This window comes from Pimephales promelas, chromosome 15, assembly GCF_988280905.1.
Source record: "Pimephales promelas chromosome 15, fPimPro1.hap1.1, whole genome shotgun sequence".
Classification (NCBI taxonomy): Eukaryota; Metazoa; Chordata; class Actinopteri; order Cypriniformes; family Leuciscidae; genus Pimephales; species Pimephales promelas.
Genome location: NC_142783.1, coordinates 29,948,959 through 29,971,008, shown reverse-complemented (window position 1 = coordinate 29,971,008; position 22,050 = coordinate 29,948,959). Strand labels below are relative to the sequence as shown.

Sequence of the window (22,050 nt, the reverse complement as noted above, 5' to 3'; positions counted from 1 at the left end):
AAATGGTCAAAATGCTTTCCCGCCATGTGTAGGTGGAGTGTAGTACTGAGGAACAGAGTCATTCCAAAAGCATTCCTACGTTCCTCCCGTCTCCTGTTATGCCCTCCACTTTACGTATGGTTTATAATTGACCAGTGTGACAATTTTAATGTTGAGATTTCCCCCTTGTAAGACTCAGAGTGCAATCAAACATGTTTGTTTGAAAAAATCACCCAACCCTGCTGAAATATCCATGCCGTACCAGCTTATGGTGCTCAAGCTTGTTTTGGAACATGTTGACTGGCTTTCTCTGGTCTGTCAGCCTTGATCTGCTTGACCAAGACTGTCTCATAGACAATAGTCCCACCCTGGTAGTCCAGATGATTGACCAAGCAGATTTCCATTGGTTTGTCAGATGGGAACCAAGTATGATGTGATGCTCATTTTGTGTTCTGTGTACTAATTTATTCATCTTTATCAAAAACATTATTCATACGTACACTGACTTGTGATGGACACAAACATAATATGAAAAAACAGATATAAAAAAAAGGGAATGAAAATTAATAAGATGTGTGCACTTACTTTTACTTAGATAAAATGAGATGTAGACAGGACCATCCTGGTGGTGGTGGTGGGGGAGGCGTTGTTTGGGTCAACGTCTGCAATCTCAAACATATTGGTTGGTGGTAGTGCATTGGATAAGACACATGCCTTTGGTGTGAGAGATCCGGGTTCGAATCCACTGTGAGACACCAATGTGTTCCTGATCAAGACACTTAACCCCTTAGTTGCTCTAGTCTAGAGGAGGGTGACCTCTGACATATATAGCAATTGTAAGTCGCTTTGGATAAAAGTGTCAGCTAAATGAATAAGTGTGTGTAAGTACAACGCATTCTCACCCCAAGGCGTCACCTTTGACCATGCTTCAATATTTGACGTTTTAGGCGCCCTTTAGCGTCATTTACATGACGCGATCCTATGGCGTCATCTAACTGACGCTAAAGGAAAGCGTCAGTTAGAGGACGTGGTTAGGTTTAGGTGTGGGGTGGGGGTAGGGTACACGCGATCCTAGGGCGTCATCTAACTGACGCTAAAGGGCGCCTAAAGCGTCAGATATTGAAGCATGTCCAAATGCTTCCCAAGGCGTCAGTTAGGTGACGCCTTGGGAGTGAGAATGGGCTGGTAAGTACCGAACTTTTATACAGCAAGTATTAAGACATGATTGGATAGATGTGAATCTAATAAGTAATGCAATTGAGTCTTCCTGGCAGAACTTATGCTAAAGCTTTTATTTCTTGCATGGAAATACCCTGATGAATTTAAACGGTTGTTTTCAGCTTCAAGTTTTGGGTTAATCCATCTCTTGTTCCTATTGTAAGAGCTTCGTCCCATGATTTGTTTCTCCGTGAAGTTCATCAGTAATCAAAAGATTTCTATCAGTGTACAGGTGTTTGCTATATTAGATAGTAGGCAAGCTTCACTAGATCTGGTGCCATGACCCGACTGTTGTGATCTATGCATTGGTAGACTTTACGGAAGAGAAAGCGGTAGAAAATCAATGGTGTTTATTAAGACACTCTGTATGCAGTCAGAACAGTCAAAGCAAACGATGAAGTGTGCTTTTATGTTGTTGTTGTTGTTAGTTTAAAAAAAAAGAATGACTAGCTTTAACTTTAAAAAAAAATAATGATTAAGGCTTGTTTCTTCGCTTTTTGGGGTGGGGACACTTAATCTCTGGAGGAATTCAGTTGGGAAATCTCATTTTACATCTGTAAGAAATAATCACGTTAGCCGTGTTGCTCAATGAAAGTAGCTCAGCATCAAAGGGGATGAAGGTTTTCAAAAGGTCTGTTCTTTCCTTTTTATTGAACTGGCATTTTACCCTTATCTGTTGTATTAACCTGAAAAACAACAAAAATTGTGCCAAGGGGGAGTTTCTATGAAGCAAAGGTTCACTTTTTTTGAGGGATGGGATGTTTGAAACGTGGTTTTAGGCGATGCTGAAATCACTCATTTTGCATTCCAAGCCAAATCCAGTGGCTGTGCATTTCAATTTTGGAGTTTTTTTTAATAAGATAGAAGCACACTAATCCGTCTGGCTCCTGAAGATCTCCACCCCTCAAACACAAACAGACATACTTGTTTACTGACACATAAAGTAAGGTCACACAGCACAGACACACAGCGAACCTGGCGGGAAGAGATGGAGAATCTTGAGACAGGACCTGTGTGTTCCAGGTGTTGTTCTCACTCTCAGCACGTTTCACAGAGTTGAAAGCAGATGAGTGGAGTACTGTATGTATACTGTTTACTACACCTCAGCTCTCAGGCTTTAAGACTTTAATCTTTTAAGAATATTTAAAATATGACAAACTTTCTCCTAAGCCAGCTAAGCTGTGCTATCACTGTAAATAGCTTTGTTTGTATTCTGCATGGAGGAATAGCTCAAGGACGGCTACTGTACATGAATGTGTGTGTGCGTGCGTTTGTGTTTGGTGTATTTGCTTAAGCATTCTTAGTAGCTACTTGAATGCAATGTGTATATGTTTGTGCTGTCACAATTAACGTTAATTTTGTTAATTAACATGTTAGAAATATGTAACAGAATTAACAAAGCATCTGTTGTTTCTTTTGGAAACTTGTTTCTGCCACAGAATAAAACATTTAAAAAATTAATTAAGATAAGAAAATTAAGATTTTTAATTCTGGAATTCTGAATTTTTTTCTCTGTAAAGTCTATATTGAGTGGTATAAATTACAAATTGTGTTATAAAGTCAGAATTGCATGATAGTCATAATTGTGTGTTAAATAGTCAGAATTATTGTGTGATATAGTTGCAGTTATGTGTTATAAAGTCAGAATTGCGTGATACAGTCACAGTTGCGTGTTATAAAGTCAGAATTGTTTGATATAAAGTCACAATTGCGTGATATAAAGTCACATTTGCGTGTTATAAAGTCAGAGTTGCGTGTTATAAAGTCACAATTGCATGATATAAAGTCACAATTGCATGTTATAAAGTCACAATTGCATGTTATAAAGTCATAATTGCGTGTTATAAAGTCACAATTGCGTGTTATAAAGTCACAATTGCGTGTTATAAAGTCAAAGTTGCATGTTAGAAAGTCACAATTGCGTGTTATAAAGTCACAATTGCGTTTTATAAAGTCAGAGTTGCGTGTTAGAAAGTCACAATTGTGTGATATAAAGTCACAATTGCATGTTAGAAAGTCAGTAATTGCGTGATAAAGTGGAGTAAATTGCGAGTTAAAAAAAGTCAGAAAAGTCACAATTCTTTTTATCACGCAATTCAGACTTTCAAACTCGCAAATTACGCCTTTACATAACTCAAAACTGTTTTTATAACACAATTTCGACTTTATATGAGACAATTCATAGAAAAAAAATAAAGTCAGAATTGCCTTTTTTATTTTTTTATAAAAAAATAATGGCATCCTATGGCTTTTTGTTTTAATGGCATCCTATGGCTAGCATTACATTAAATAAGATCACACTATCATTCATTCAAGTGCTTTTAAACCATTCAAGTGAGACAAGATGCAATGGAATCTCAATTGTCCTAAAAATAGGCGTATTTTTTTTTTATGCTGAAGATAATTTCATATTGTATTCTTTTGAGTTTGGAGTGAATTCCAGGACATTTCTTCATGAAATGAATGCCGATTTCCTCTTTTTATGCACACACAATAAACGGCGAAATTAGTTCAGCGCTCCTTGTAGGGGTGGCACGGTTCACGAAACCGACGGTTCGGTTTGTGTCACGGTTTTAGTGTCACGGTTTTCGGTTCTGTACGGTTCTTGTTATTTTTTTCTTTTAATCTTTAACACTTCAGAAATGTACTTCAGCATGTGATATATAGCTTAATTATCCACACTTTAGGATACAGTATAAAAAAAATTATATTCATGCAATCATGCACAAACTGAATTTGACTCTTTGACTTTAAGCACATTTTGGGACTATCTCAGAGGAAAGCTAGGTGAGATTTTGATAAAGCAAGAGAGAAGAAATTGACATGCTTTTCGTTTATTTGGCAAAAAAAAAGGAGAATGTGTATCACTATCTCTACAAGAACTTGTGCATTTTTATCACACAAATCTTATTTACACAAAGAAATTAACTTGCATTTATGAACTGACAACTTTTGTAGCTCTTACAAAAATTCTATCTTTTAAAAGAAAAAAAGAGGAACTACACTGTCTTTTATGAATAAGTCAATATACATGAAACCTTATTGCCTATAATTAGGCTATAGAAATAGCAAAGGCCATAAACATAAAGTGAAAAGTTCAACCTCAACACAAAAAACAGTATCAACAATGCTTCTATTCCCAAAAAGTGAGGTTACCTTTTTTTCAGTTTAAATTAAAGTGCAGGATTTGGATACATTTGACTGAAGCTCTTACCTAAACATAAAGTGCCACTGTAACGTTATATTAAAATACCATAACATGAAATCAAAAATGTCCCCACACACCGGACTTATAGACTTATAGGACGCTGGCGCATCCTCCAACTCCCTCATCTCTCCCACTTGCCATTTCTCCGCGTGCCGTGACCTGCAGCGCTCCATACTCCACTTTTACTGGCTTGTTTACTAACTTGAACCGGCGCTGCACAGAGCGATCGGTAATGACATCAAATACCGCGAAAGTGAGTGACGGAGCCGTCGTTCCCGCTCTAGTGTGATGTTATTCACCGGTCGCTCTGTGCAGCGCCGGTCCAAGTCGAACAAGCTTATGTCGCGCGAAAAGAAAACACACGTCACATACGGGCACGAGGTTACATTGCGCATGCGTCGAACCGTGAGACGCACACACGCTCCGAACCGAGACAAGCGAACCGAACGGTTCGGGTGTTTTTTCATGTACCGTGCCACCCCTAGCTCCTTGTAATTCATGGGTGTCTGATGTCCGTGCGGCACTGGGAGCTCAGCCGTCAGGAAATGAGTGTGATCTTACGGGTCTGCGCGTCCTGATGAGCTAAAGTAAATAAATAAATAAATAAGTAAACAAAGACCGGCGGTGATTGTGCGGAACAGCAACCTGGGGGTAAAGTCATTCCCGCTATGCAGATTACAGGCAGGACTACGCCTGGGAATGAGGCTGCATTATTCATGGAGACTTCTGGCGTAGTCAGAGACAGATTGATCCTCACCCTGCCTGGCTATGGGCCAGAGAGCTGCAGATCTCTTTCTGCCTGTCTGTCTGCTTTCTCTTTCTTTTCTGTCACCTCACTCCATCTGTTTCCCCCCTCTTTGCGTTGTTGTACATCTATCATGCTCTTTCCTCTGCCTCTGTTTTCTTGCGGTTTTCGTATCTCCTGCCTCCTACTGTGTCTGAGTTTTTTTTTCCATTTTTTGTCTGTCCACATCTTGCTCTCTCTCTTCCACTTGAACGTCTAACAGGCAGCGGTTCGACTGTCAGAGAGATTATAGTGTTTGCAGGAAGAGTGTTGCTCAACATTTACCTGCAATGCAAAGTGCGCTACATGCCCATGTGACAAGACTTGCGTGGAAAATGCATCTAAAGAGCACCCCAGCTTTGAATTAGTTACAGAGCAGTCAAGTGTCTTCAAGTCCTGGGGTTATTCTCTGGTGAAGCTAACATTGATTTTAGTATTTTTAAGGTGAGAGTGGTATTCTTTACTCAGCATTCTGGTATTCAGCCGTTAGCAAATGCAGTGAGATTCGTTTAAGACCACGAGTAAAACATTGTTTTAAAAAAATATTATATATTTTATTATTGACAATTTTACAACATTATATGTATATATTATTTATTAATTTGTGTGCCTTCAGCCCCAACAGCAGGGGCACCTTTTACCATACATTTACGTATAATACAGTATATTCTGTGTAGAATAAAATCTTACATATTATTGTTTTTTTATGTAAAATTATTTAGAAAAAATTTCATTTTAAATCCCAGATTTGTGTTGTGGTCTCAGACATCCGGTCACCACTGTATAAAATTGTTAACATTTGTACGATTTTTAATCCACCTTATCGGCTGTATCTCCTCACAGCACAGTGGTGTATCAGTCTGTCAGTGGAGGGGATTGCCAAATCTCTCTTCAGTCAGCATTTTTTTCGCTGCAAACTATGTTGTTGATCTGTTTGGTGCTGTAGTGAGGATACTTAAGCTCTCAACCACCCTAAGTTAAATGCTTCCTAGCCTCAACACACAGATCGCAAACAGTCCACTCAAAAACGGAAAACACTTTCTCGGTCTGGCAAGCTGCGATCCAATTGGCTGCCTTTATGTGATTTCTGGCAGTCAGGGTGCTGGAAGAATTAATCTCCAAATTTTTGCCAGCTCAATTGAATCTTTGAAGAGTTTTGTTTCAGTCAAACGTCATCTGACTATCATGTAAAGTGACCAAAAAGTTGACCTTTTGTTGACAAAGTAAAATATAGAATATATATTTTCTTGTTACTAAAGGCCTCAAACAAAATTCAATGCTACTGTCAAATCTAGTCATCATTTTTCCCTTGGAAGTGCCCATTGTATCAACCTGGGAAATTGTAAGCGCGTTGTTTGCATTAAAGCTTGCCGTTTTGAAAAAAAAAAAAAAAAACTATTGCCATTTTGTCTGCAATATACATAAAACATTCTATGAATGGTTCATGGATGGTGTCAGATTTTCTTAGCAAGATTCTCTTCAAACGACTGATTCACCTTGACAGGAGATGGAAATAAAGAATACGTTTTATAAAAAAAAAATGGTGGTAATTCCAACTAAAGCACCATTTTGCCAAGCTAAATGGTCTGTGTGAGGTAAAAGCACCACCTTATACATTTTATTTGTTGCTCCGTCAACGTTCAATAAAAACATATATATTTTTTTTATGCAACCATACACAATAGGAGTAGTGAAAAGCACATTTTTGTGTGCCTTTAGCCCCTTTGTACACTTCTGTTCGCTAGTCCATGTGACATGATTTTTGTCAACATTAACTGATATAATATTATACCAACATACTAACGTACTAAAATCTGTTTTGCGCTTTTATAGTACACTGACAACCACCAAAAAACACAGGTGGTAAAGAGAAAGCCACATGATGGATCAAAGCTCATTACAAGTAGGTTTTCCACAAGCTGAGGTAAGCACAGTGTCTTTCCCACAAACACAAGACCACCAGCATTGTAACACACACACTAAAATAACGCAATAAACATTCATTCAACATGGAATCCTTATGTACATAACTGATAAGAAGAAACGTGTACTTAAATTTGAAGTGTCACACAGGAATGCTGCCAGTTTTCAGTTTTTAACTTTAAAGGGGTCATGAACTGGCTTTTAAAATGTTATTATATTGTTGTCTGAGGTCAACTTAAGACGTTCGCTTGGTTTTTGCATTCAAAAACATCAAAATGAATAAGTAATAGGCTATTTTGTACCCAAGTTGTGAGCCTTCCTGAAAAACGGTCGGTTTTTATGGGCGTGTCGCACTGAAGATTTGGAAATAAACGCCCACTGCTGTGAGTGGATAACAGTTTTGCATATTATAATGAGTTTAACTCACCCGTCGGTGTATGTGGGGGAAAACGTCCAATGTTGTCAAATGGCAACCGGATTCGCCCATACATGTTCGACCCAGAGTCCGTGTGTTGCACAATTCCTGTCAGATCCAATATAGACGGCACAGTACCATTCTTTACTCTTAATCGGTCTGCAAATCCAGTCTTGTTGACAAAACAATCCTCAGTGAAATGAAGCGAACAGACGACGATGTTTTACCCTCATCAGCTGGAACGTCATTAAAAATAAAGTTTATCCATGAAGTCCTATTGGAATCCAGAGGAAGCTTATGCAGCGACTGTCTTCTGCCACAACCAGGCACTGCAAAATATTCTGTATTGCTCTGTAGAACGATCCGGTTTCATCACGAGGTAGGCATGTAAGTTAGGCTACTTAGCTATGCGTGTAATGCGCGAATCGGTGGGCGGGGCTAAACCGGCCGTGTTGAAGTAGGCGTTGATCTTCTTCTGCGGGGGTGGTGTTTTAACCCCTTCGACGTCATAGTTTCCCACTTTTCAAAACGAGACGTTTTCAGAGGCTGGTGTAAATAAAAGCTTTTATTGGACTAACAAGGACGTTTTCAGTTCTGAAACTTACAGGATATTCTTATAATACGATAACCTCTTAGATATCAAAAGCTCAAGGAAAATTTGATTTCTCAGTTCATCACCCTTTTAAATCATAAGATGACAAAATCTGTCAATTTAACAGTATCTTGCTGTAAAAATGACATGAAACGTCCCATTAGATTTATGTCAATTTTTCACCATATATAGGAAAGGAACTTACCACTAACAAATTAACACATTTTTACAGTTGCACTAAAATTACAATTACTTGTATAAGTGTTGACTATATTTCAGGCCTACCACTAGAAGTTTGTCTTATGCTAATTTGGTCAATGTCATGACTAAATCAGGTATGATGAAAAGCACCCATTGGTGACACCAAATGGTCCCAAACTAAGCGCCTCATTGGGACGAGATCTGTCTTTATTCTAGTTTGCAGGGCTCTCGACAACTCATCGTAGTGCAGTCAGCTCTAAAGACCAAATGATAAACAAAGAAACCCCGCTCTCCAAGGGCCTTGTAATCTAACACTCCACAAAAAAGCTACTGATGGGGCTAGTGGGAGCAGAGCATTGACGGATAGAAATGCTGTTGTTTCAGACACTCCCTGTGCTGGGCGTTATATTCCTCAGCAGTGGCCAGATTGTCAAAGAATAGAGCTTGTGTGAAGTCGCAAAGCCACACCTGTCTGCACTCCCCTATCCTCCTGTGTTCCCACAGCTTTATTCCTCCGCACAGTCTGTTCCGTAACAAGATCTACTTTCAGGGTAATCTTTTACCCGTTAGAAGCGTCTTTTTGGTACCAGACGGTCCTCCGTCTTCTGCTATCTTTTTTTGTGTGGCTTTCTTATTTGAAGTTACGTACCCCAAAGAGCCAGGTGCTTACGAGAGAACCGCAATAATCCTTTCAATGGCACTTAGCTGACTGATTCCCCATCAGTGCACTGTAATGTTGAGCTTATTGTCTGGTAAAGAAGCCTGTATTGTGAGAGAAAGCCAGGCACTGGGTCAGTGTTTGTGTCATTTAATGGAGAGTAAACTGCTCACTGGGGTGTGTGGCTTACACAGCGAAGGCGAGTTATCTGGCTGTAAAACCGGTCCCTGAACTCCCCTCAATTTTCTCTCTCGCTCTCGCTCTCGCCTTGTTTTCTCATCGTCTGCTTGACCAAACCATCTTTCAACCAGCCCCAGAGGAACTGAACTATAGCCTTGTAGAAAATTAACTTTTCACCGCACTTGTTAATGCTGGGTGAATTGAGAATTTACTGGACATAAACATTTCTTGCAAAACTGTGCATGTTTTGTTTTTTAAAAAAAACAACAGTAGTCTCTAATGTGTACTCACACAACATGCCACCATCGCCATTGGCGGTTTGAATGCAAATTGCCAGCTATAATACATCTGCGTTCGCCACTGTTAAACTGTTGGCATCCATTTGTCTTGTTTACAGCCAGGAGGTGCCAGAATTATATATATAGTTAGCACTGTTTCAAGCATCAGGAGTGTCTGTACACAAAAATGCATGCCACGTCTAAATGAAAATGCCAAAATTTTGAACTGGGTAAGTGACAGATGCCATCTGTCATGAAAACATCCCATCAAGTTTGTTCCTAAAATATTCAGTTTGGTGGCATAGTGCCAGAAATGTGTCATTAATCTGAGGGTTTTTTTAGATAAACTTGCTGACAACCAGGTGTAAGTGAAAAAGACATATGAAGGCCTAATATGGTATCCCATACTCGGAATTTGTCCTCTGCGTTTAACCCATCAAAGTTAGTGCACACACATTAGGAGCAGAGAGTAGTGAACACACACACACACACACACACACACACACAGCAATGGGTATTTTTTGCTGTGGCGCCCGGGGAGAGATTGGGGGTTAGGTGGCTTTCTCTACATGAGTCTGGTAAACTGGATATACATATTTATAGTATTTAGCTGAATGTTAAATATAGAGCCTGCTTTTAAAGCCCAAACTATACTTCAATTTTGGTGCAAACACTTAAATTCATGATAGTCTTTGTGATAGTCTTGTGACGTTTATCCGAGTTAAATGGCTTCTCGAACAAGAACAAATTTATTGGATGGTTGTGGTTTGCAATGCTAGTAAAAACATCATTTGCAAAAATAAGAGATACTGCAGTGAGAGGCAGGTGACGTTATTTTGATTAAAGATCCGTGGTGTGAATATTTGAGTAAATGTAATTAGTTAATGTATTCAAAGGACAACTCCGGCGCAAAATGAACCTTTGGTCTAATAACACATTGGTACCTCAACCGTTGTCTGAGAAATTTGTTTTCATGATAATCGAATGTAAAGATCTCTAAAAACTGTTTGGTAACACTTTACAATAAAGTTTATTAGGTAACATTAGTAAATGCATTAACTAACATGAACTAACGATGAGCAATGCATTAGTTACAGTGTTTATTAATCTTTGTTAATGTTAGTTAACATAAATACAGCTGTTCATTGTGCGTTCATGTTAGTTCACAGTGCATTAACTAATGTTAACAAATACAACCTTTGATTTTAATAATGTATTAGTAAATGTTGGAATTAATATTAACTAAGATTTAATAAATGGTGAAGAAGTATTGTTCATTCTTAGTACATGTTAACTAATGTAGGTAACTAATGTTAACTAATGAACCTTATTGTAAAGTGTTACCAACTGTTTAGCAAATAACGCTAGTATAAAAGGCAAAGACTAATGAAAAAAAATGCTAGTTAATAACACTAACAAGGCTCAAAATAGCCCCACGCTAACACGGTAACATAATGCGGGTCCCTACATGCAAAACGAAGCATTGAGAACTTTGTAAGTGTACAGACCGTTTAATAAGAAGATATTTTATATAGACAGTCCACTTCGTGTATACAGACAGGAGCCATCTTTGGAAAACCATGAAACCACAAACTTTTACTCAAGTATGGTTTACTGGTACTCTTTACTCCTTTCTTAAAGATAAAGAGGGCACATGAATTTAAAAAAAAAATGTGAATGGATATGAATTATCAATTTTGATTTCATGGTGGCTATATGGGAAAAGACACATGAGTAGAAGCTAAATTGCATTTTAAATCATTTAGAATGATAGAAAAAATGTGGTCCTTGCGATCCCACAAAAACTTGCGCTAGAAATTCATGAATACTAAATCACAGTGGACTTCTTTGGAAAGAGAAACATCTCTCCCATCATACAGCGACCTTCCCCCCCCCCCCCCATCTAATGTTTTACGTGGTCATCTTGCAAATGTGTTAAGATGTTTCTCACCTCAGTGTGTGAGGGCTCACCAAACACACTTGTAAATGGTTGCCAAAGAAATGAAACACAGGGACAAAGTGTTGCTGTGTCCATATGGATACTCAATGATGATGATGTGCTAACAGCACCTCTGAGCATGGAATGATTTTCACAGCAAATGTGGGCCGTGGCATAAAGTGTGTGTGCGCTGGTCCATACGTGCTCTTCAATCACCCTCGCTGCTGGGCATGCACACTCAACAGATGTGGACCATTAGGCTCTCCAAATCCAGATGTGTATAATGGGTTGGTTGAAGTGTGTCAGTGATGTTCTCCAGGGGCAGGGTATTGTGGAGTGGACAGTTGTTGGACTGTAGAGAGCTCAGTCTGTCAGATAATTAACCAGCACCGGTAATGAGTCATGATCTGAGGGACTGTATCAATGTACTCTCATTTTGATTAATTTCTCTTGATGTGTCTCTCCACTGGTTTGGTTTGGATTCAGTGTGAAATTATGGAATTTGTGCATTTGAGTGTCTAAAAATAAAGCTTCCAATAAGAGGATTCTTGCAGCGAATGCTGAGAGTCTTTAGGCCACAACACTGAAGAAAATGTATCCTTCCACATTCAGTGGAAGCTGATCTGGTGGAATTGGTGGATGGTTGAGGAGTTCTTCTCTTTGGGAATCAGGATCCCGAAGACATTTTTTAAATGAATTATTAAAACAAAATAAAGATGCACTGCCTTAAATGTCATCAAATGCCTTGTTTGATGTATTTATTACAATAGAAGAAGTACCTGAGTTGCGTATCAATTAAGATTGGAGGGCCTAAGAATATCATATTGGACAAAGGAGGGAAATAGTTGAGAACCAGTCCCTTAAAATTATATATATATATATATATGAATTCAGCTCACTGGGTTCTGGATAAGAGCTAAACTCACTCCAGTGTCAATGTGCTTTTACTGCACAATATGTGCAGCTGTACCTCGGATCTTTCAGGGCAACTTCCACCAGTGCAGAAAAACACGAACCGTCTCAAATCTTTCCTCATTCTTGTTTGCCTTAGGCTGAGAAGGCTGATCTATCACCTTCCTTATTTACATTTCATCAAACCTCTCTCTGTCGTTTTGCATTTAAATGGATCGCTGACGTGTGGGAAGGTAAATCAGAGTTTGACTGATGTTCTTAATTAATTTATACATGATATAAAACGCTTTTTTATGTTTTTTTAGCTCTATGATTCAAAGATCTGTCAAACCATCTTTTAATTTTGAAATGTACTGTATGTGCAAGGAAAAGCCTGGGTTTTTACAAGTTTTGTGCAAGCTCCGGGTATCGCACAAATCCATATTTGTTTCATTACATGTTTATTTATCTAATTTACTGAGAGCACACATACATAATACTTTACAAAATGGATACATTTCTGGAAGAACATGAAGACCAATACAGCATTTCAGGCGTGCTACAGTATATATAGATTATATGACATAGATGTAAATGACTTAAATGTGTGTTTGAATGTGAATGGTTGAATTTATTTGATCAAAAATAACGTAAAATCACTAATATTTTGAAATGTGTAATTTATATATATGATGGAAAAGCTTAATTTTCAACATCATTACTCCCTTCAGTGTCGCTTCAGAAATCATTCTAATTATTAATATAAATAATTATATTTCTATGGAAATTGTGATACTTTTTTTCAGGATTCTTTACTGAATAGGAAGTTCAAAAGAACATAATTTATTTGAAAGCCTTTGTAACATCATAAATGTCTTTCTGTCAACTTTTGAACAGCAGTGTATATAATACAAATTTAATAAATATATCACTCATGACTGCACCAAATGAACTGACAGATGCAAACCGGCCTTTTATAACATATTTTTATATAATTTAGTTTGTGCTAAATGTTGGATATGTTATATGTATACTGCATATTGTAGATAAGTACTGAACTGCACCTAGTGGTCATAAACACTATAAATCCAGCAGCATCCATATTATATTTGTTTTGTTTTTTCTCGTGACAAGGATATGTCATTACGTAACCATTGTGGGTTTTGATTAGCTGACTCATTTGTGATGTAGGCGGAGAATAGAGGTTTACAACAAGACTGAAGTCATCAAAAATGAAGATTCATTCTACAAACCAGAGAAAAAACATGACATTTAACTGTTTGAAGGCTGTCGAACAGAATTGTGATGCTCTTGAAATGGTGATGTAAAAGTAATTATGTAGTAAAGGTCTAATTAGTGATTGGCTGTTTGAAGACAGTTGCTTGTTTATCTGCAGTTTGATGGGTTTTCTATACTCTCCATGGACTTTTCTTTGCTCTGCCACTTTCTCCTGTGTCTCCCTGGATCCATTGGACTTTTTCTGTGAAATAACAAGTAATGACTTTACAGTGCCAAGCCAACCTGCTGCTCTCAGCCAGAGTCCTGTCTCCATCAATGATGGCTGATTTGATTATGTGCTTTGAAAAACAGCTTTTCTATAGGCAATAATTCTGCACGTAGGCCAAAATTTGGTGCTCCGAATGAATAAGCTCATTATAGCACAATAATCAATGTTTTAACTTCATTTCCTGATTTTTCAGTCTTAGATGTGCAGCTGTATGGATTACCTGCTGGTATCTAAATGGACATTAGCATCTTTTTGCGCGCTGGCACTGTCCCTGTGTTATTGGACTTCATTACGGTGAGAGGCCGGAGATGGTGTGTTCTGTCGTATTTTAGGAGGTGGAAGTATGATAAGCCCTGGGGTCGAGGCTGCTCCCAGATTGAATTTATATGTAACAATCTGTTTCCATCTCAGCAGCAGATGCCTGGCAACCAAGTCCATGCGATCAGTGGCGAACAGCTGTCATTGTCAAACGAGAAATCACAGCGAAGGCTGTGAAAAACATGAAAAAGGAACTGAGCAGTAGCTCTCGTCGTAGTGGAGGAGGGGATGCGTGGAAGTGTTTTTCTCACCTTTTCTTTCATCAGGTTACAATGAATAAAAGCCATTAAGGCCCAGCGAGCAGTAAGTACTGCCAATGGATGGGTCATGATCATCAGTTAGTCAGGGTCCAACAACTTAGTAGTCAGTAAGGTTGACTAGTTTATCTAGATTTGTTTTGTACATTTTCTTAAGTTTGGCGTATTAAGCAACAGTTTTGTTTTTAGACTTATTGGTATTCTAATGGTGAATAGTCAATTTTAGACTTTTAATTTATCCATATCGGTTGGTATTGCATATATATTGGCCACTGTAAATGTAATATTTTGCCAAAAATAATATTAATATTTTTCATACATTGTTTTTGGATATATATATATATATGAAGAGTTCAGATGCAAAAGCCTCTAAGTGCCATTTGAAATTTTCTTCTAGAATGATAATTTTTATCAAGCTTGTATATTTAAGTTCAGTAATTTCACTTAAATGACAATTCATAGGTAATCTTCATCCCCATTTAAGTGAAGTTAATGAACTTTAATATACTAGCTTGATAAAAATGATCACTCTAGAAGAAAATTTCAAATGGCACTTAGAGGCTTTTGCATCTGAACTCTTCATATATATATATATATATATATATATATATATATACTGTATATTGGCTGTTATTAAATATTGAGAATGCCTCAAAAATGAATATCTATTTTCAAACTCTACAGTACATTATAATGTTTATAAAAATGTGCATAATTTAGAATGATTTATTTTATTATTATAATTATTATTGAGGATTTTGTATTAAAAATAAATCTTTAAGTAAAAGTGTCAATAAATAAATCAAAATGTCAATAAATATATCAACGTCCAATGGAAATTTTTTATATTCATTTGACATTCTCATTCCTCCATAATTTATTGGTTATTGCATATAACATAATACATATTTTATTATGCATGATCACATTTTTTTTCACACTTTTTAAAATTTTGTTTAAAAATGTGCATAATTTAGAATGATTTATTTTATTATTATAATTATTATTGAGGATTTTGTATTAAAAATAAATCTTTAAGTAAAAGTGTCAATAAATAAATCAAAATGTCAATAAATATATCAACGTCCAATGGAAATTTTTTATATTCATTTGACATTCTCATTCCTCCATAATTTATTGGTTATTGCATATAACATAATACATATTTTATTATGCATGATCACATTTTTTTTCACCCTTTTTAAATTTTTGTTTAAAAATGTGCATAATTTAGAATGATTTATTTTATTATTATAATTATTATTGAAGATTTTGTATTAAAAATAAATCTTTAAGTAAAAGCGTCAATAAATAAATCAAAATATCAATAAATATATCAACGTCCAATGGGAATTTTTTATATTCATTTGACATTCTCATTCCTCCATAATTTATTGGTTATTGCATATAACATAATACATATTTTATTATGCATGATCACATTTTTAAAAAAAAAAATTTTTGTGTATGTTGTCTTGTTAAATTCATCACTTTTTTTAGCACCAGCTCTACGGTCTACACATTCTGACAGATGTTTGACTGGATAAGGAACATATCCGACTGATAAAAAGTGAACCAGTCAATATAAAATATTCAGTTTTGCATATTTACCGTAGTCACCATAAGTCTTGAGTGTGTTTTGTAGTTATATTGAGTTCTTGAATGTTTTCAGCACACAACAGTTAAGAGGTAGTCAATTGAGGCATTTCCCACAATCCTTTTGGGGTGAAAATATTCCCAGATAAGATGCATGTACACTGCGAGGCCGGCTTGTTCTCTGAGTATAAGAACAAATTAAAGGCTGTTTATCTAAAGCAGTGCACTCCAGAGAGAGAGAGAGAACACGTATAGCTAAAGCTGAAGGATAGATTTGTTGATGTGTTGGGGATTGTTGAATATTTTGAGAGTTCTAGGATGTTTTTTTGCAGAGAGGATGTACAGATGATAAAAGGAGCATTTATTTGTGGATGTTTCTCGAAAAATGTTTAAATGGCAACTTGAGACCCATATAAACATATGAACTTTAAATGAACTCTTACAAAGCCATATCCACTAAGAAAATACTAAATTGCTAATGGCCATAATTTAAACAAGTACACATTAAGTATACTTTTTTTTTGTCTCCAGTAGCTTAAATGGTAGAGCATTGCAGTAGGAACGCGAAGGTCATGGGTTCGATTCCCAGGCAGCACATGTACTGTATTAATAAAAGTGCTTTGAATGTACTTTAAGCCACTTCCCATAAAAGCGTCGTTCCAATGTATAAACGAAATGTCACATCCATCACTGCAAGGTGTTGTGATGTTCTGTCTCACTTGGTGACTGTTACATGTGGCCTCATTTGACACCTCGACATGTCGCTTATTCACTCTTGTCTCATTTTCACCCATCACATCTTCATGTATCAAGTCATTTCACATTCAAGTGGCATTTGCCAGCAAACAAAAAAATAATGCCGTCATAATTACCCCTAAATCCTTGTCGAGAACAAAAAGCCTGGGCGCTTGTATAATGACACATAAACACAGTGCTTAAATATGAGGAGCTTTATAAAGAGGTATCTATCTTCACTGCTCTTATTGTGAATTTACAAGCATTATGTTCTCTCTCTCTCTCTGTCTATCATTTGAGGTAATTACACCCCCTCTCTCTTTTCTTTCTCAAAAGAGGAGTACCTCCTCTCCTCTCCTAACACACCATAACACATCAAAAGGCAATAATAGGCCATAGCCTCTTTGTAAGACATGCATTTCATATATCACTTTTGATTTTCATACAAGATCAAACAAAGCGGTAACAATGTGCTTAATGGCTGGAGTACATTGCCTTTAATAAGTTTAGCTAGTTAATTAATCAGTGTCAGAGTAATGGTTATGTAGTATGTAACCTCAGTCAACAAAGTCAGTGGTTTTGCCCCGCGGTGCATTTTTTTTCTTCTTGCTGTTCGTCAGTTCAGAGCAATTGTTTGATCATTATATACTGAGGGAAGGGCTCTCGTCATCTTTTAAAGGGACAGTTCACTTGAAAATATAAATCATTATCATTTATGTATCCTTATGTTGTTCCAATTATGTGACTTTCTTTCTTCCGTGGAACATAAAAGGAGACATTTTGAAGACTTTTTTCTTTTCTATTCTGTGCAGACTGGACATTTCAAGCTTCGAAATGGATCTTTTTCTTGAGTATGACTCACAGAACCACAGAATTATCCCATGCGAGTGCGACACGTGCCGTGTATTCCATGTGTGCTGGGGATATGCGATAGGGTTTGGTGAAAAACAAACCAGAATTGAATGTACAGTATTATTTAACCAATTTCTTGACCTTGGCCTTTGGTGTTCTCTGTTCGTGAAACTCTGTTAGTGTCGCTGTTCACTCCGTCTCGCCCAGAAAAAAAACACACAAGTTATGAGAAATCAACCAAAAATAGGTCGGTGAAATGATTAATCGTGATTAATCGCATCCAAAATAAAAGTTTGTGTTTACATAATATATGTGTGTGTGTAGTGCGTGTAATTATTTTGTACATATAAATACACATGCATGTATACATTTAAGAAATATTTGTATGTATATACTTTATATATATTTATACCAAATTAATATTATACATAAATATAAATATAAGGGCTGTCAAACAATTAATCACGATTAATCGCATCCAAAATAAAAGTTTGTGTTTACATAATATATGTGGGTGCACTGTATAATTATTTTGTATATATATAAATGCAAAAAAATATTATTTATATGTAAAATATTTATATATAATATAAATTATATAGCATATACATGAAAATATTTCTAAAATATAGACAAGCATGTGTGTGTATTTATATATATAAAATAATTATACACAGTGCACCCACATATATTATGTAAACACAAACTTTTATTTTGAATGCGATTAATTGCGATTAATCGTTTGACAGCCCTAATAAATATTTGATATATATTACTAACACATTTTTCTTAAATATATACATGCATATGTGCGTATTTATATATACAAAATAATTATGCACACTACATACACGTATATTATGTAAGCACAAACTTTTATTTTGGATGTGATTAATCGCGATTAATCGTTTCACAGCCCTAAACAAAAACGCAACATGAAATACAACCCATGTACCACCTTCTCTTAGATGAATATATCGTTGTGTTCGTCATAACAAGAAGTTATCGCGTTCAAATCTGTCAAGTTCCGGTCTGGGGATATTTAATTAAATACTTTTTGGGGGATTTCTAATGTATTCCCCCAGAACGCTTGGAATATACGCCACATGACGCATGGGATCATTCTGTGATGCGTTTATAGGGATGAGCATAAGTGGAAAATTCCTTTTTTTATTCTTTTGCGGCCCATAAAAGAAAGAACAACACCAGGGTGAGTAAATTAGCGTGAACTCTCCCTTTAAAACTGCATACAGTATATTGATTGAAAAAGCACAATATGGCCCAGATCAGTCTACTCAAATTACACACCCTGATGCCCTGGCTCTATTAATACTGCCGCCTGTGTTTTTACATGTAGTTCTGCGTTTAGTGTTATTACACAACCCTCTGCCAAGTGTTATCAGACCGAACACAAGCAACAGGAGCATTACAGCATGTCAGCCGTTTCTCTCCTGCTGACATTTGCCATTCATTCACATTCACATCAGCATGAGTTTTCCTTTCTGCGGTTCTTTTTATGTCTCTCCCATGCACCTTTTCAATTTCTCTTGCCTTTCTCCTTTGTTATCTTGTTGTTCCCTTGTAAAGAATGAATAAAAGCAATCATGCCTTGAATGAAGGAAGGTCAAATTGAGTGTGTTCATAAAATGCTGGACTTTGACATGCATGGTCAATATTCAGTTCAGAAAAAGGGAGGGAATCTGCTGTTCATCGTTCTGCCTGCTCAAGGTAGTGAAATGTCAGTCACTAGACTTTTGTTACTAGAAAGAAACTGAGAAAATACAATGTATATAAGGGTACATATATATTTTTTTATGACACACACTTTATTTAACACTTTTATTCAGCAATAATCTATTAAATTCATCAAAAGTGACATTAAAGATTATTGCAAAAAAAATGCTGTTCCTTTTCTACTTAAAGGAATCATGAAACATTTATCGCAGTTTTTCCACAAAAAATATTTTTCAAAAATAATATATTTTCAATAGAGCCGTCAAACGATTAATCGCGATTAATCGCATCCAAAATAAAAGTTTGTGTTTCATAATATTTGTGGGTGCTCTGTGTATAATTATTTCGTACATACGTATATAAATACACACGCATGCGTGTATATTTAAGAAAAAATATTATTTATATATAAAATATTTATAATATAATTTAAATATAATATAAAAATATTTAGAATATAAATTATATATAAATCTATGTACAGTATATACATGAAAATATTTCTGAAATATATACAAGCATGTGTGTGTGTGTATTTGTATATATAAAATAATTATACACAGTGCACCCACATATATTATGTAAACACAAACTTTTATTTTGGATGCGATTAATCGCGATTAATCGTTTGACAGCCCTAATTTTCAACATTAATAATAATTAGAAATGTTTCTTGAGGAGCAAATCAGCTTATTAGAATAATTTCTGAAGGATCATGTGACACTGATGTAATGTTATGGAAAATTCAGGAATAAATTACATTCTAAAATATATTAAAACAAAAAGAAATTATTTTGTACACTGTTAATTGACTGTTTTTACTGTATTTTTGATCAAATGAGACTTATTTTTTAACTACCTCTAATAACAAACATTTTACCAACGTCTACATACATGCATATATGGCAATTCAGCTTTTGTGAATTAAAGTTGTCACTGTGCGACAGTGACAAATCGCATGTCAATGTGTCACAGCTCATATTTATGACGATTCTGTCTCTTGGTAAAACAGTACCTGTCACAAAAAAAACATGAAGACAAATACCTCGTATTTTCATATTGGATGCTTAATGCAAGGAATACTCCACATATGTATCGCCACATGGAGTTTTGAATTAAAAAATATGTGGTATGAGTCCTGACATATGGTTTTCTTCAATAGCTTGTTTTGGTTATTGATTTGAATCGTGTTTGTCACTTACATCTGTGAGAGTCTAACAATCTCTCTTACAATTCAATTTACAACATGTCGCAGTTTCTAATAAGGTTACTGGCGAGTTACTCTGTTTTATTTACTTTCCAGTTTTTATTCACAGGAAAAGAATCACTATTAAACATAGCTGAACATCATAAATGACAAAAGTTGTGCTCTTTTTCTCCGTAGAGGAAAGACCAGATTGTTCTAAGGCGAGGTGTGAGGTGCAGTTTTCTCCACGCTGCCCTGAGGACTCCATATTAATCGAGGGCTACGCTCCACCTGGTGAATGTTGCCCCCTGCCCAGCCGCTGTGTGTGCAGCCCAGCCGGGTGTCTTAGGAAAGTGTGCCAACCCGGGCACCTCAACATCCTGGTATCCAAGAGCTCCGGCAAACCCGGCGAGTGCTGTGATCTCTACGAATGCAAACCAGGTAAATAAATCCGATATTTAGTTAAGTGTTGTGACTTCCTTGATTTCCATTTTCACACCATGTGATTTGCCGGTGAACATCAACCAAACCAGTACAAACCGGTCTCCACTAGCATGGTTTAATTGAATGTTTCAACCAAAAAAATGGAAATGTCCATTTTGGATCACTGTCATTGTCTGGCAGGAACTGTGTAAAGATTCTACCAAGAGAAAAATGAACAATATGCCTATTTGGAATGACATGAGGGTGAGGATATGATGACAGAATTTTCATTTGTGGGAGACTATCCCTCTACAATGGTATTTATAATACTTAAAAAAAAACATTTCGTGTCAACTTTTCTTGCAACAGCAAATTCTTTTCCTGCTAGAGTAATAGATGGATTGTTGTGTAGTCTTGGGGATCCACACCAGGAACCTGATAGTGATGGATTTGAATTCTTTGCAGGTTATCTCAAGATGCTGTCATAGTACCTTAATTTTAATATAGCTCCTTCTGTCATGCTATATTTTGCTGCAATATGGCAGCCTTGAGCAGAGATAGCCACTTGGTTTTTCAAAAAATAACTTTACCAATACATAACAGTGAGGGATTTTCTTTTGAGACACGCTAAAGTCGTGGGCTGTTGAAAATATGTGAGTGTTTCTGTTCAAGGGGCAGTTCGGTAGATAGGACACTTATGTATTTGGGTTATTTTAATATGTGCACTTAAAAACTTTTTTTCATTATTTACTCACCCTCATGTTGTTTCAAACCTGTATGAGTTTCTTTCTTCCGTTGAAGGCAAAAAAAAAATATTTTAAAGATTGTTGGTAACCAAACAGTTGACTGAACCCATTGACTTCCATCGTATTTTTTCCCCCTACTATGGAAGTCAATGGGTGCAGTCAACTGTTTGGTTACCAAAAATCTTTAAAATCTATTATTTTGTGCTCAGCAAAAAAAGAAAAAGAAAAACTCAAAAAATACAGGTTTGGAATAACTTAGGGGGGAGTAAGTCACATTTAAGCAACAACATTTTAATTTGGGTGTGATCTATCCCTTTAATACATATGTTTTATCGGTAACACTTTACAATAAGGTTCATTAGTTAACATTAGTAAATGCATTAACTAACATGAACTAACGATGAGCAATGCATTAGTTACAGTGTTTATT

The 22,050-nt window shown here is 36.2% G+C and overlaps 1 protein-coding gene across 1 annotated transcript in view; it reads left to right on the top strand.

The window, feature by feature from the left end:
• The window catches only part of crim1 (cysteine rich transmembrane BMP regulator 1 (chordin-like)), a 130,644-nt gene that overhangs the window by 48,846 nt on the left and 59,748 nt on the right, over positions 1–22,050 (top strand). Inside the window, exon 3 of the mRNA XM_039667154.2 lies at positions 20,650–20,892. Coding sequence (XP_039523088.2) covers positions 20,650–20,892 — 243 coding nt within the window. The remainder of the gene's footprint in view (positions 1–20,649; positions 20,893–22,050) is intronic.